General features: G+C 36.9%; 2 protein-coding genes across 2 annotated transcripts; both read left to right on the top strand.

The window, feature by feature from the left end:
• Positions 1-3,209: 3,209 nt before the first annotated feature.
• Positions 3,210-5,735, top strand: LOC148844655 (putative L-type lectin-domain containing receptor kinase S.5). Its single transcript, XM_088955331.1, has 2 exons — positions 3,210-3,378; positions 3,512-5,735. The coding sequence occupies exons 1-2, from the start codon at positions 3,344-3,346 to the stop codon at positions 5,481-5,483; spliced, it is 2,007 nt and encodes a 668-aa protein (XP_088811457.1). The 5' UTR covers positions 3,210-3,343; the 3' UTR covers positions 5,484-5,735.
• A 2,266-nt stretch (positions 5,736-8,001) lies between these two features.
• Positions 8,002-10,971, top strand: LOC148844656 (putative L-type lectin-domain containing receptor kinase S.5). The gene is given in 3 exon segments (XM_088956018.1): positions 8,002-8,157; positions 8,895-10,501; positions 10,504-10,971. Coding segments are annotated over 3 exon segments (2,028 nt in total). The 5' UTR covers positions 8,002-8,110; the 3' UTR covers positions 10,878-10,971.
• The last annotated feature ends 1,609 nt before the right edge of the window (positions 10,972-12,580 follow it).

The following is a 12,580-nucleotide window of genomic DNA, read 5'->3' on the forward strand; positions in this document are numbered from 1 at the left end:
TTAATATTTGAATGTAATGTGTATTATTGTTGTTGTTATTATTGAAAATCAAGTTTTTAAAGAATATGTCCTTTTTGCTGAAGGGTAAAAAAAGAATAGGTTTCACGGATAAACTCTATAATCAATCTTAGTAGGGTGGGTTCCAAATTCTGCCTTAGAATGGAACTGAAACAATTCATACTCACCCCTAGACTTAGCAAAAAGTTTACCCAACCCAATCTGAAAAAATAAGGTTAGGGTCTCATATTTAGTTGCCTGAATTTGAGAATGACTTGACCCGACCCAACCTGAAAAAAAAAAAAAAAAAAACTGGGTTGGGTCATGTGTCAACCTGCTAATCTGATTGTCAAATCTAGCTGGGACTATTTATGCATTGTTAGAAGTTTTCACTCTTTAATTTTTACTATTTAGCCTTATTCTTTATTATTTACTCTTTGAATTGTTAAATATTCAAGTTTTTTATTTTACATTTGGAATTTTAAGGTTAATTCCTTTAATTTTGGCATTTTCATATATTTTTCTTTATTTTTTTAAACTTCATTATTTTTTTTAGATGATCCAAAATGACCCATGGGTGTCAACCTTAACCCAAACACTTAGGATTAAGGTCTAGCATTTGACAACCCAATCCAATATTCAACCTAACCCGAAATCTACCAAAAGTATCTTAACCCAACCTGAACCTGACCCACCCAATTCAATTGCCAGTTCTACTCACCCCTAGTAATAATGGAAATTAAGCACGCAACTAGGAGAATTAATCAACAAAATTGAGTGCACATTCACATTTGATAGTAGAGACTACATAGTCAAACGTCCATGAATTATCAAGGCATTTTGTAGGGTCATTAACCAAAGAACCCCCTAAAATTTTAGGAATTTACTAAAAATTACCTTATAGTTTGCATTTTACACCCTTTTAACGATGGAAGTAGAAAATGACAATTTTGACCACTTCATTCTATCATTAGATGAATGTGGAAAATGGGACTGGAAATATTATTCTTGCCCCTGATAAAATGTGTGTAACCACCTCATTCTATCAATTTTGTTCTTTGTGTAAGAAGTTCTAGGGGTACGTTTCCAATAAGCAACTATGGGCCAATGTCCTTGAGCATTTTTTAGATGGGCTTCAGTCAGTGCAAGGCCCGTTTGAACAGCCTTTACAGCCTTGCACCGGAACATCTCCTTACTTTGGTGCTTTATTTCATGGGGAGATGTTCCCAATGGAAGGCTATAATAGCTGTTGGAATGGATTCTGCACTGACTGAATCCGATTTTAGCATTTTCCACTCTATGTAGGGAATTGGGATCAGATCTTCACAATCACATCCTGCGGTGTGTTGGAAACATCTCCCCATAAATAATAAATACAAATGTCAAAGATGTTCCTGTGTGCGGCCAGGACGTATCGTGAATTTGGTGTGAAGAGCAGACTCCCGTTTAAGTAGTCAATACAAACAGTTTTTAACAGAAGGTTTATTTAAGTAAATCAATTATAAAACATAAGGGATATTTTAGCGAAATGAATACTATAGCGTAGCTTATAATAAATACATTGAACTACGAGAGGTTGTTGGTAAATAACAGGAATAGGAACAAGTTCCTCCAAATTGAAAAATTGGAAAAAGGCGACTATGATGGCTCTTATTTCTCAATTTTCTTTTCTTTTCTTCGTCTTCCTCCTCATTTGGGGCATTTGAATCCATCAAGAGGAACTAATGTTGAACATTATTGTTCTACACTAATTTTAGCAACGAAAACTTGGTCGGCAAGAATTGAAGAAACAGAAATCTGAAAAGAAGAACCCTGTTCATGGTGTGACTTTATTATCAGATGATATATGTTGAAAGCTTAGGATTGTCAACGAGTCAGGTAGGATCGAGACCGGGACAAATCCCAAACCAGTTATTAATCAGGAAAATATCATAGGCCCAGATTCATCCCATTTAATAATCAGGATGATTGGATATGACCCGTTGGACCTGATTACAATAATGTATAACAAATCAAAACTTGATTTTTGATAATGTGATTTTAATAAAAAGGGAAAATCTATGATGCAGAAAAGATATGGTATGAAAAGAGTTTTGATCAATTAAAATTCACCCATGAATTTTGATAAATAACACCTGATTGGCTATCACGTTTATGATTCTAATTGACTTATCAGAGGTTTTTCAGATATCATAGTCTAAATCCTAAATAAAAATGACAATAAAATAACAAATTATTCATGATGTTTATAACTAAAATTATCTTATATATTATTCAAATTCTTTTATAAATTAGAAAACCTTTATATGTTATTAACAAAATAATAGTTGATTCCTAACTGAATCAGTTTAGAACAAGCAAAAACTTGAACCGAACCAATTATTAATGGGACAAAATCACATTAGCAGAACCAACGTAATCCGGTCATAGGCTAAGTTCAGGCTTGTTAACCTTTTATTGGCCATTATTCACCACAAATTCTTGTTCTTAACCGATAGGCCTCTCTCATCCCAACGAGCAGCGAGCATCTTCCTTCATAGTTAGATCAAGCTTTTTCTTTCATTTCTAATCCAAAGCATTAGATCAGATGGCTAAAATAATATAAAGGTAAATTTCTGAAACCTCCTTGAATTTTCTGGTTGTTACGGAAACTTTTTCTAAAGTTTCGGTAATTGTAATTAGATCCCCTGAATTTTATGGCATAGTTACAAGTAGATTCTCTCTAGTAGATTATTTTGAAAAGAAGTATAAAATTGTTCAAAATACCTATGTGGTACTTTTGACGAAAATGTTTATTACTCAAAATTTCTCTTCATATGAATCATTACTAATAGTAATTTTATGGGTATTTTAGATATTTTGGTAGCTCTTGTCAGAGGATTTATTTGCAACTGTAGTCCAACAGAGGTGTGATTGCAATTTCTAAACTTGATAGGAGACTTAAACAACTTACCCATAATATAATTTCCCGTCTTTCTGTGACAAACAGAATCACCGATCTCAGCGGAGAATTTTGAATCTCGACATTATAGTTAGGCAATGAATTTTCAAAGGAATGAAGGGTGGCTTGGGAAGTTCAGAGGAAACAGAGGTAGTTTGTCGTCCTAGACAACTCACCAATTTTGAAGTTGTACGCTTCAATAACGAAGTTTCTTCTCAGTTTCAGTCTCAGATTAAACTTCAACAAGTTTACTTTTAACCATCTTTTATAGGCTCGCTCGACTGATAAGAAAACTTGTTAACCAGCAGAGGAAGTTCATCGCATGCAAGATCAGTTTCATTCATACTTCTACACACTGATCTATAAGTATTTCAGAAGGCCATTTTAGCTGATTGTTATTGATATATGTACTCAAAGTCCTCCTACTATCACTTCTGCTGGTAAGATTAGATGCGTCTCTGATCAAATAATTCAGTTGTTTTCTTTCAAATAATAATTCAAAACACCAACATAGCATGTTCTATATAAACCAATTCATCTGTTTTTTTTTTATATGTATATATATATATATAGGAGCATGAAGACTCTGGTGCTAGTCGTACTTTTTGGTGGGGTTGTCCTTCAAGTAGAGGGCCTGAATTTCAGTTATCCTTCCTTCCCCCAGGCAAGCGAGAAGGATTTCATACTAACCAAACACTCAGAGATAGCTTACAACGCTTTGCAAGTAACGCTGGATGTGAGTGGAGCTCCCATAACAAATTTATCTGGGAGGATCTTCTATGGAAAACAATTTAATCTATGGAGAAGAAGAAACGATTCGATAGCCACCTTCAATTCTACCTTCGTGCTCAATATTGTACCGCAGCGCGATTCCCCTGGCCCTGGGGAAGGTTTGGCCTTCGTATTATCAGGAGAATCAAGCATTCCAGACCACAGTGAAGGACAATGGCTAGGGATCGTAAATGCAAGCACCAATGGCTCCTCCAGCAGCAATATTGTTGCTGTAGAATTTGACACGAGGAAGAGCTACCCAGAAGACATTGATGACAACCATGTAGGTTTGGATGTCAATAGCATTTACTCCAGGCAGCAAATTTCACTGAGTGGTTATGGCGTCAATCTCTCAAGCGGAACCGATATTACCTTCAACATTCAATACAACGGGACGTCGTTGAGAGTCTTTCTTGTCATGAGTAATGGAACTGTGAATCCATTGATTTCATATCCAATTGATCTGTCTGAATATCTTCGGGAGAAAGTTTATGTGGGATTCTCAGCTTCCACTGGGAGTAATACCCAACTCAACTGTGTAAAAGCATGGAATTTCACAGGCCAAGTCATAGAAAATGATCCTCTCAACCTGTTGTGGGTCTGGATAATTATACCTGTAGTGACCCTCTTACTGTGTGGATTGACTGGATTCATCTGTTATTATTATTGGCCAAGGAAACACGAGGAAGAGAAAATTGTGGATTCGACCATAGAAATACAGATTGGAGGCTATAGCATAGCACCCAGGAGGATCCAATTCAAGGAACTCAAAACCGCAACTGAAAATTTCCACCCCGGCAACAAGCTTGGGAAAGGAGGATTTGGGACAGTCTACAAAGGATTAATCTTGAAAGAAAACAACCTGGAGATTGCTGTAAAACGAGTGTCAAAAGGTTCAACCCAAGGCAAGCAAGAGTTCATTGCAGAGGTGACAACAATCAGCCGTCTCCGACACAAGAACCTAGTGAAATTAATTGGGTGGTGCTACGAAGGTGATGAGCTCCTCCTCGTGTATGAGTTCCTATCTGGCGGGAGCCTAGACAAACTCATATTTCCTGCCCAGAACCAGAGAACGAAGGATGTGCAAGTGCAATTGAGTTGGAAAAGAAGGCACAAAATTATTTGTGGAGTGGCTTCTGCACTGGATTATCTACACAACGGAAGTGAGAAGCGAGTTTTGCACCGTGACGTAAAATCTAGCAATGTTATGTTGGATGCAGAATTCAATGCTCGATTGGGAGACTTTGGATTGGCTCGAACCGTTCAACAGGAGGGTGAAACTCATCATTCCACACAGCAGTTAGCCGGAACACCGGGTTATATGGCTCCAGAGTGTAGCCTCACTGGTAGGGCCACCGTGGAATCAGACGTCTACGGGTTTGGTGTCTTCCTTCTGGAAGTTGCATGTGGACGAAGACCTGATAATCAAAACCCACAAAGCAACTCTAAAAACAATATTGTTGATTGGGTATGGGAGTTGTATGGAAAAGGTCAGATTCTGGATGCTGTTGACCCCAGATTGCAGCAGGATGACTTGAACGAGGAGCAAATGGAATGTGTGCTGAAGTTGGGATTGGCATGTTGTCATCCAAACCCTAATTACAGGCCCTCCATGAAAGTGACCTTGCAAGTTCTCACCGGTGAAACAATCCCACCAACTCCACCAAATAAGAAACCTGCTTTCATTTGGCCAGCTGCAGCTGCTTCTTTCGCAGATGATTTAGATTTTTCTCTTCGTATACAGCAGCTAACTCCAAGCACATATATATCTTAGTTAGTGGAAGATGACTCTACTGATCGATATAGGGCAAATTGCTAACTAGTCGGTCGGTTGTTAAGGTCTCCTTCTGGTTGTAGGCTGTAACTGAGATCCCGCCGCCTGCACCCCTGATTTTGGGTATCCCGCTATATCTGTTACCATTAGAATATTTTATATATTTGATAGATTTTTTTTTTCTGGTAATGTTATATATTTGATAGATGACATCTTATTTCAATATAAACTAATCAAGTTTGATCTTCTTTGTATATATCCGTTTATAACCTTATGCCATATAATAATCTTTTGATAATGTCGTGATCCTGTCAAATTAAATGATGTGCCCATATCAAATTAAATCACCCATCGTGTGATATGCCCAAACTTTTTAGGTTTAAATCATTCAAATGGAGTCATTAAATGGGAATTAAGATCCATGGGCAAGAGAATGCCCTCTAAGGAACAAAGCTTCCCATCATGATAATCTCTTTTCTTTATCCGTTAGTGTAAAACGTGGGCTGTTTTTTCAATAAAGAAAACATATATAAAGGGTAATTTTGTTATATAAAGATTCAATAAAGAAAACATATATAAAGGCTTAGGTGGACAATTTCTGTTACTTAATGGTCAACCCTCGAACCTATGGAAGTAAGTTTCTGATAAGAAAAAGTAATGCTTTGACATGAGGCTCTTTGAGGTTATGAAAAGTTAAAGAGTATGTGTTCAAAGATGAATGGAAAAATAAGTGAAGGGGAATTTTAGATTTAGATAAATAAGCCATTAATTAAACGAGTCTGTACTTGTACTGTTCTACTTCTAGACCCTCAAATACTCCTTTTAGAGAATGACTTTTGGTGGTTTCCTTTTCCAAAACCATACCAACCCATATACGACGGAACAATTTTGCCTATGCGAATTAAGATTTAATAAGCTTCTTTGGCCTGGAAGTAATTAATTAAGCAGCTATGGGAATTAATTAATAAAATTGAATGCAGATACATTGTAGAGATAGCAGAGTCACCAACTTGAGAAATAACTTGGGATAAGGCTAAGATGGCTAATAAGATGAAGATGAGATGATCGATGGCGACTATGATGACAAGAACATGACTCTATTTTTTGCAATTTTCATTCCTTTGTTTTTTAATTTTCCTTCTTCCTCCTGATTTGGGGCGGAAGTGGAAAGGGCGGAATGATTGAATCCGTCAGTCAAGAAGAACCAAGATTGAACAGAGTAGTTCTGCAATAAATTCTTAACTTTAGCAGGGAAAGCTTGACCTGCAAGAATTGGAAAAACGTTAAATCTGAATTTGTATAGGGAGGAACTCTGTTCATGGTTTGACTTCATTATCAGATCATATATGATCATCAAATCCAAGCACAGCATTCACAAATCACAACCTATTGTTCGATCATGCCATCAACATGTATTCTTAAGTTAATCGATCTTTTGGGCTTTGGCAGGCAAAGTTGTTCAAGCCAGTTAAGCTTTTGTTGGCCATAAATAATCAATCGCCACAATTTCTTAACCCATGGATCTCTCGTCCCAACCACCAAGTATAATATATCTTATTCCTTCACGTTTAACTCAAGCTTTTAACTATAGATCAGATTTTACTGAAATGTGATAGTCTGGTAATGCCCCATCTTTACGTGAGCGGAGCAAACCAACCTCAGCAGAGATTTCAATCTTGACAAACAAAAGTAGTGACATCATAGGTTTGTACCACCGGTTCGTTCACAACACTTGACTTTGAGAGTATTAAAACATTGGATGCTTGCTCAAGTGTTATGAACAGATGGCACAAATCTGTTACCAGGGTGCAAATCGGGCTGTGTTAGGTCGGGTTGAAATCAACCCTTACTTAACCAGAGTTATTGACCCTCCAATCCAACCTCAAAATTTTAAATTGACTTAGGGTCAGGATCAGGTTGAGTTCAAGTTGGGTTTTGGGTTGGTCCCATATATTATTATTATTATTATTATTATTATTATTATTATTATTATTATTATTATTATCCAAATATACTTATTTCTTATATTCTTTTATGAGGGTTCATGTTGGTTCATTAATATCAACATTTTTAAGTGTAAAAGAAAATGATTATCATGCTTTACCTGTACCCGTGAAGTTAAGTCAGGGTTGGGTAGGATAGGGTTGCCCAAGGCCTCTCAAGACTCAACCATAACTCATGTTGCAGCCCCAATGTTCACACCCTCTCGAATTTGATCCTTACTTTAAAAAATAAATAAATAAATAAATAAAGGAAACGGTCAAAAAGTCAACTTTATCCACTCGCTACTCCCTTCAAACTATAATGTGCCACACGTCATCAGCGGCACTGCCGTTCCACTTGTATATAGTCGGGCCGGCGGAATTTTCAAATGGCTTTGGGAAGTTTACAGGAAAAAGAGGTAGCTTAGCTTGTCATCATCAGATTTGAAGTTATATAGTTCTGATTAATGGTCTTCATTTCAGTAACGAAGTTTTCCTCTGAGATTGATCTTTTTAATTAACTAGTTTAAATTTAATCATCTTTTTCCAGGTCTATTATTGGAGTTAAAAGAATGGCTATTCAGAGGCAGAGGAAGTTGCTTGCAAGTCAGTTCAACACTTCTACAATTTCTTCACAAGGCGACCATGATACATAGATATATGTACTCATGCTCCTGCTGTAACTTGTTTTGGTAAGATATTAGATGTGTTTCCGATCAATTAATACCTAATTATTTTCATTCAGATAATTGAAAACACCATGGGTGCCTTCCACAACATGAATGATTTTGTCTTTGAAATTTGCATCACCAACAGAAAATAGTAAATAACATGTTCTTGAGTTGTACATGTTTTGTTTTGAAAAGCGGAAAAAAGTTGGCTTTGTCTCAAAAACCCATAATTTTTTTTATACTATCAAAACATGAAGGCTTTTAAAACAAAAAAAAAAAAAAAAAACTCGTGGTATGGGATTTATATAATTCTTACCAAAAAAAAGAAATTATATGACTATGCATGGAACATGATATGGAATAACCAAATGAAATGTTGAAAACATGCTATGTAAATTAGAAATTCAAGAACATGTTTTTTTGTTTCAGTTTTGAAAACAAGAACACGTTTGTTTTCAAACCAGCTGTTTTAATTTTGCTTTTGGAAATTGCAACAAGAAAAACAATTCACAATGACGAACACCCCCTAAATAACCAAATTAAACAACACTTTCCTTAAACCAGAAGTTCAAGAAAACACATATAACCAATTAAGGACATGTTTTCTGTGCTTCTGTTTTAATAACCAACCTTGTTTTCAACCCAGGTTTTGTTTTGTTTTCTGGAACTCGCAGCAACAAGAAAAACAATTCAAATTTGAGAATTAATACTCCACAAGATAGCATGTTTGATATAAATCAAGTTATCTGTTTTTATAGGAGCATGGAGATTCTGGTTCTAGTCATATTTTATGGTGGGATTGTCCTTCAAGTAGAGGGGTTGAATTTCAGTTATCCTTCCTTCCCCAAGGCAACCGAGAACGATTTCATACTAACCAACTACTCGGAGATAACTCTTGATGCTTTTCAAGTCACAGCAGATGTTAGCGAAGCTCCTATAACAAATTTATCTGGAAGGATCTTCTATGGAAAACAATTCAAGTTGTGGAGCAGAAGAAAGAACCAGATAGCCACCTTCAATTCTACCTTCGTACTCAATATTTCGCCCCGCACTGAGCCCCCCGGCGAAGGTTTGGCCTTCATATTGTCAGCAGAATCAAGCTTTCCGGACCACAGTGAAGGCCAATGGCTTGGGATTGCAAATGCAAGCACCAATGGCTCCTCCAGCAGCAGTATTGTTGCTGTAGAATTTGACACGAGGAAGAGCTACCCAGAAGACGTTGATGACAACCATGTAGGCTTGGATGTCAATACCATTTACTCCAGGCAGAAATTTTCATTGAGTAGTTACGGCGTCAATCTTTTGAGCGGAACTGATATTACCTTCAACATTCAATACAACGGGACGTGGAAAACGTTGGAAGTCTTTCTTGTCATGAGTAATGGAACTGTGAATCCATTGATTTCATATCCAATTGATCTGTCTGAATATCTTCGGGAGAAAGTTTATGTGGGATTCTCAGCTTCCACTGGGAGTAATACCCAACTCAACTGTGTAAAAGCATGGAATTTCACAGGCCAAGTCATAGAAAATGATCCTCTCAACCTGTTGTGGGTCTGGATAATTATACCTGTAGTGACCCTCTTACTGTGTGGATTGACTGGATTCATCTGTTATTATTATTGGCCAAGGAAACACGAGGAAGAAAAAATTGTGGATTCGACCATAGAAATACAGATTGGAGGCTATAGCATAGCACCCAGGAGGATCCAATTCAAGGAACTCAAAACCGCAACTGAAAATTTCCACCCCGGCAACAAGCTTGGGAAAGGAGGATTTGGGACAGTCTACAAAGGATTAATCTTGAAAGAAAACAACCTGGAGATTGCTGTAAAACGAGTGTCAAAAGGTTCAACCCAAGGCAAGCAAGAGTTCATTGCAGAGGTGACAACAATCAGCCGTCTCCGACACAAGAACCTAGTGAAATTAATTGGGTGGTGCTACGAAGGTGATGAGCTCCTCCTCGTGTATGAGTTCCTATCTGGCGGGAGCCTAGACAAACTCATATTTCCTGCCCAGAACCAGAGAACGAAGGATGTGCAAGTGCAATTGAGTTGGAAAAGAAGGCACAAAATTATTTGTGGAGTGGCTTCTGCACTGGATTATCTACACAACGGAAGTGAGAAGCGAGTTTTGCACCGTGACGTAAAATCTAGCAATGTTATGTTGGATGCAGAATTCAATGCTCGATTGGGAGACTTTGGATTGGCTCGAACCGTTCAACAGGAGGGTGAAACTCATCATTCCACACAGCAGTTAGCCGGAACACCGGGTTATATGGCTCCAGAGTATAGCCTCACTGGTAGGGCCACCGTGGAATCAGACGTCTACGGGTTTGGTATCTTCCTTCTGGAAGTTGCATGTGGACGAAGCCTGGTAATCAAAACCCACAAAGCAACTCTAAAAACAATATTGTTGATTGGGTATGGGAGTTGTATGGAAAAGGTCAGATTCTGGATGCTGTTGACCCCAGATTGCAGCAGGATGACTTGAACGAGGAGCAAATGGAATGTGTGCTGAAGTTGGGATTGGCATGTTGTCATCCAAATCCTAATTACAGGCCCTCCATGAGAGTGGCCTTGAGAGTTCTCACTGGTGAAACAATCCCACCAACTCCACCCGATGAGAAACCTGCTTTTATTTGGCCAGCCACATCTGCTTCTTTTGGAGATGATTCAGATTTTTCTCTGCATGTACATGTAGGGCAGCTAACTCCAAGCACAGATCTCAGTGGCAGATGATTCATTTAGGATGAGTTCTGCTTTTCCTATATCTTTGTCCCTTCATATATATCCTAGTATAATTAAATTGTATTTATAATTGCCACAATATATATAGTCCCATATTTGTATTTATTGAAACTCATTAAGATTGAATTTATAGAATGTATTTTGAATGCTTATCTTCGATCTCACCCTTGTGAGTTGTGACTACATCTCCTACAAGGAAAGAAGCTCAACACGAGTTGCACTTAATTATACGTTGATGGCCCATTAATTGGAACCTACAACGAATCGTGCTGCATGCTACTGATTTAGCTATTTTCTTTCCTCTAAATTATTTCATTGCAGCCGACTCTGAGTATTGGGCAATCCTCCGGGGCTTAAGGAAAGCAAAGGAGTTGAACGCTGCTTCAGTTGTTATTCATACTGATGCCAAGATCATGATACAGAAAATTCTTTTTTGGTCTGAACAGTGCTTAATCGATGCAATATTCCAGACCTTACCATCTTCTTTTGTTTTCTGTAAATTGGTGTATGTAATGAGAGTGCAACAGTAATGGTTCATCTAGTAGCAAACCAAGCTAGAATTATTGGGTGCCCAGTAGAATATGTTCATGAGCCTCCACCAGCTCTTCCTGATTAATCATGTATTGGTGGCTCCTTTTCTGTCTCTTTTCTCTTCCTGTTTAATGAATTCTTGCTTTCAAAAAAAAGGTCTAGAAGTTGTTATATTCAACTATTCAAGGAAGGGCTGCAAACAATCAGATTGAATTCGGATATGGGTTTATTTGATTTGATCTTATAAGAACCCGAGAGATCCAAGTTTGATTCGACATCTAATGGGTATCTAAAGAAAAAATATATTAGAACTCAATTATTTGAATACCGGGATGTTTGATTTGAATCCGATCCCATTGAAATATCAGTAAAAACGTATAAAAATTAGCATAAGATTGTAAAATTAGATATAAACAAATATTATCTACCATACAAAAAATAGATTTATTTAATCCCAAAGCCAGCTTAATATAAAAGAATTTAATAATGAAAACAGTCTTTTGATTAGATCAAATCCCAACAAACCAGATCAAGCAAATTCCAAATCCTATCCTATTAATAAAAAAATCATATTTTCAAGTCTCAAATTTAAATGAGATTAAATCCAATCCATTTGCAGCCCTAGTTCAAATATTTACCATCTATATTTGTGTCTTAGCATGTTTGGAACACAATCACATTTTTCATCATGATTGCAACATTTTCTTGCAACCTCAAATAAAGATGGACATCATCCCATTTGGCTAAAAAAAAAAGTAAAAAAAAAAAAAAAACGTTATCTTCTTCTTGGATGAATCGGTAGCCTGTCCAAGCTTGGCTGTGCAATCACAAGAAAATATTGTAACTATGGATGTGTGCAAGGTTTAAAATATTGATATCAGTTTCTAATGTACCTATATAGGTGTAACATCTCAAATATTGACACCATTCTTTTGTACCAGTTAATATTGACCAATATTAGAAGATATATATGTAACTGGATTTCTAATTTTAATCGTCTGTTCATTGCCAATAAATCACTAAAACCCACTATTTATCTCATTAATTTTGCCTTTTTCCCACCTCCCACTTTTGGAGTCTCATTAATTGTGAATTTCAAGTTGCAAATCTTATATGTATAACTTGTGAAAAGCTATATTAGTATGTGTTTTGGACTCTGCCAA

This window comes from Nelumbo lutea, chromosome 7 (genome assembly GCF_056320005.1).
Source record: "Nelumbo lutea isolate HS-2025 chromosome 7, American lotus-T2T, whole genome shotgun sequence".
NCBI classification, from domain to species: Eukaryota; Viridiplantae; Streptophyta; class Magnoliopsida; order Proteales; family Nelumbonaceae; genus Nelumbo; species Nelumbo lutea.

Excerpts from the sequence above, each read along its gene's own strand:
- LOC148844655 (XM_088955331.1), top strand. The coding sequence starts at position 3,344 with ATGTACTCAAAGTCCTCCTACTATCACTTCTGCTG. Across the intron at positions 3,379-3,511 it reads TCCTACTATCACTTCTGCTG|GAGCATGAAGACTCTGGTGC; the intron begins GTAAGATTAGAT and ends ATATATATATAG.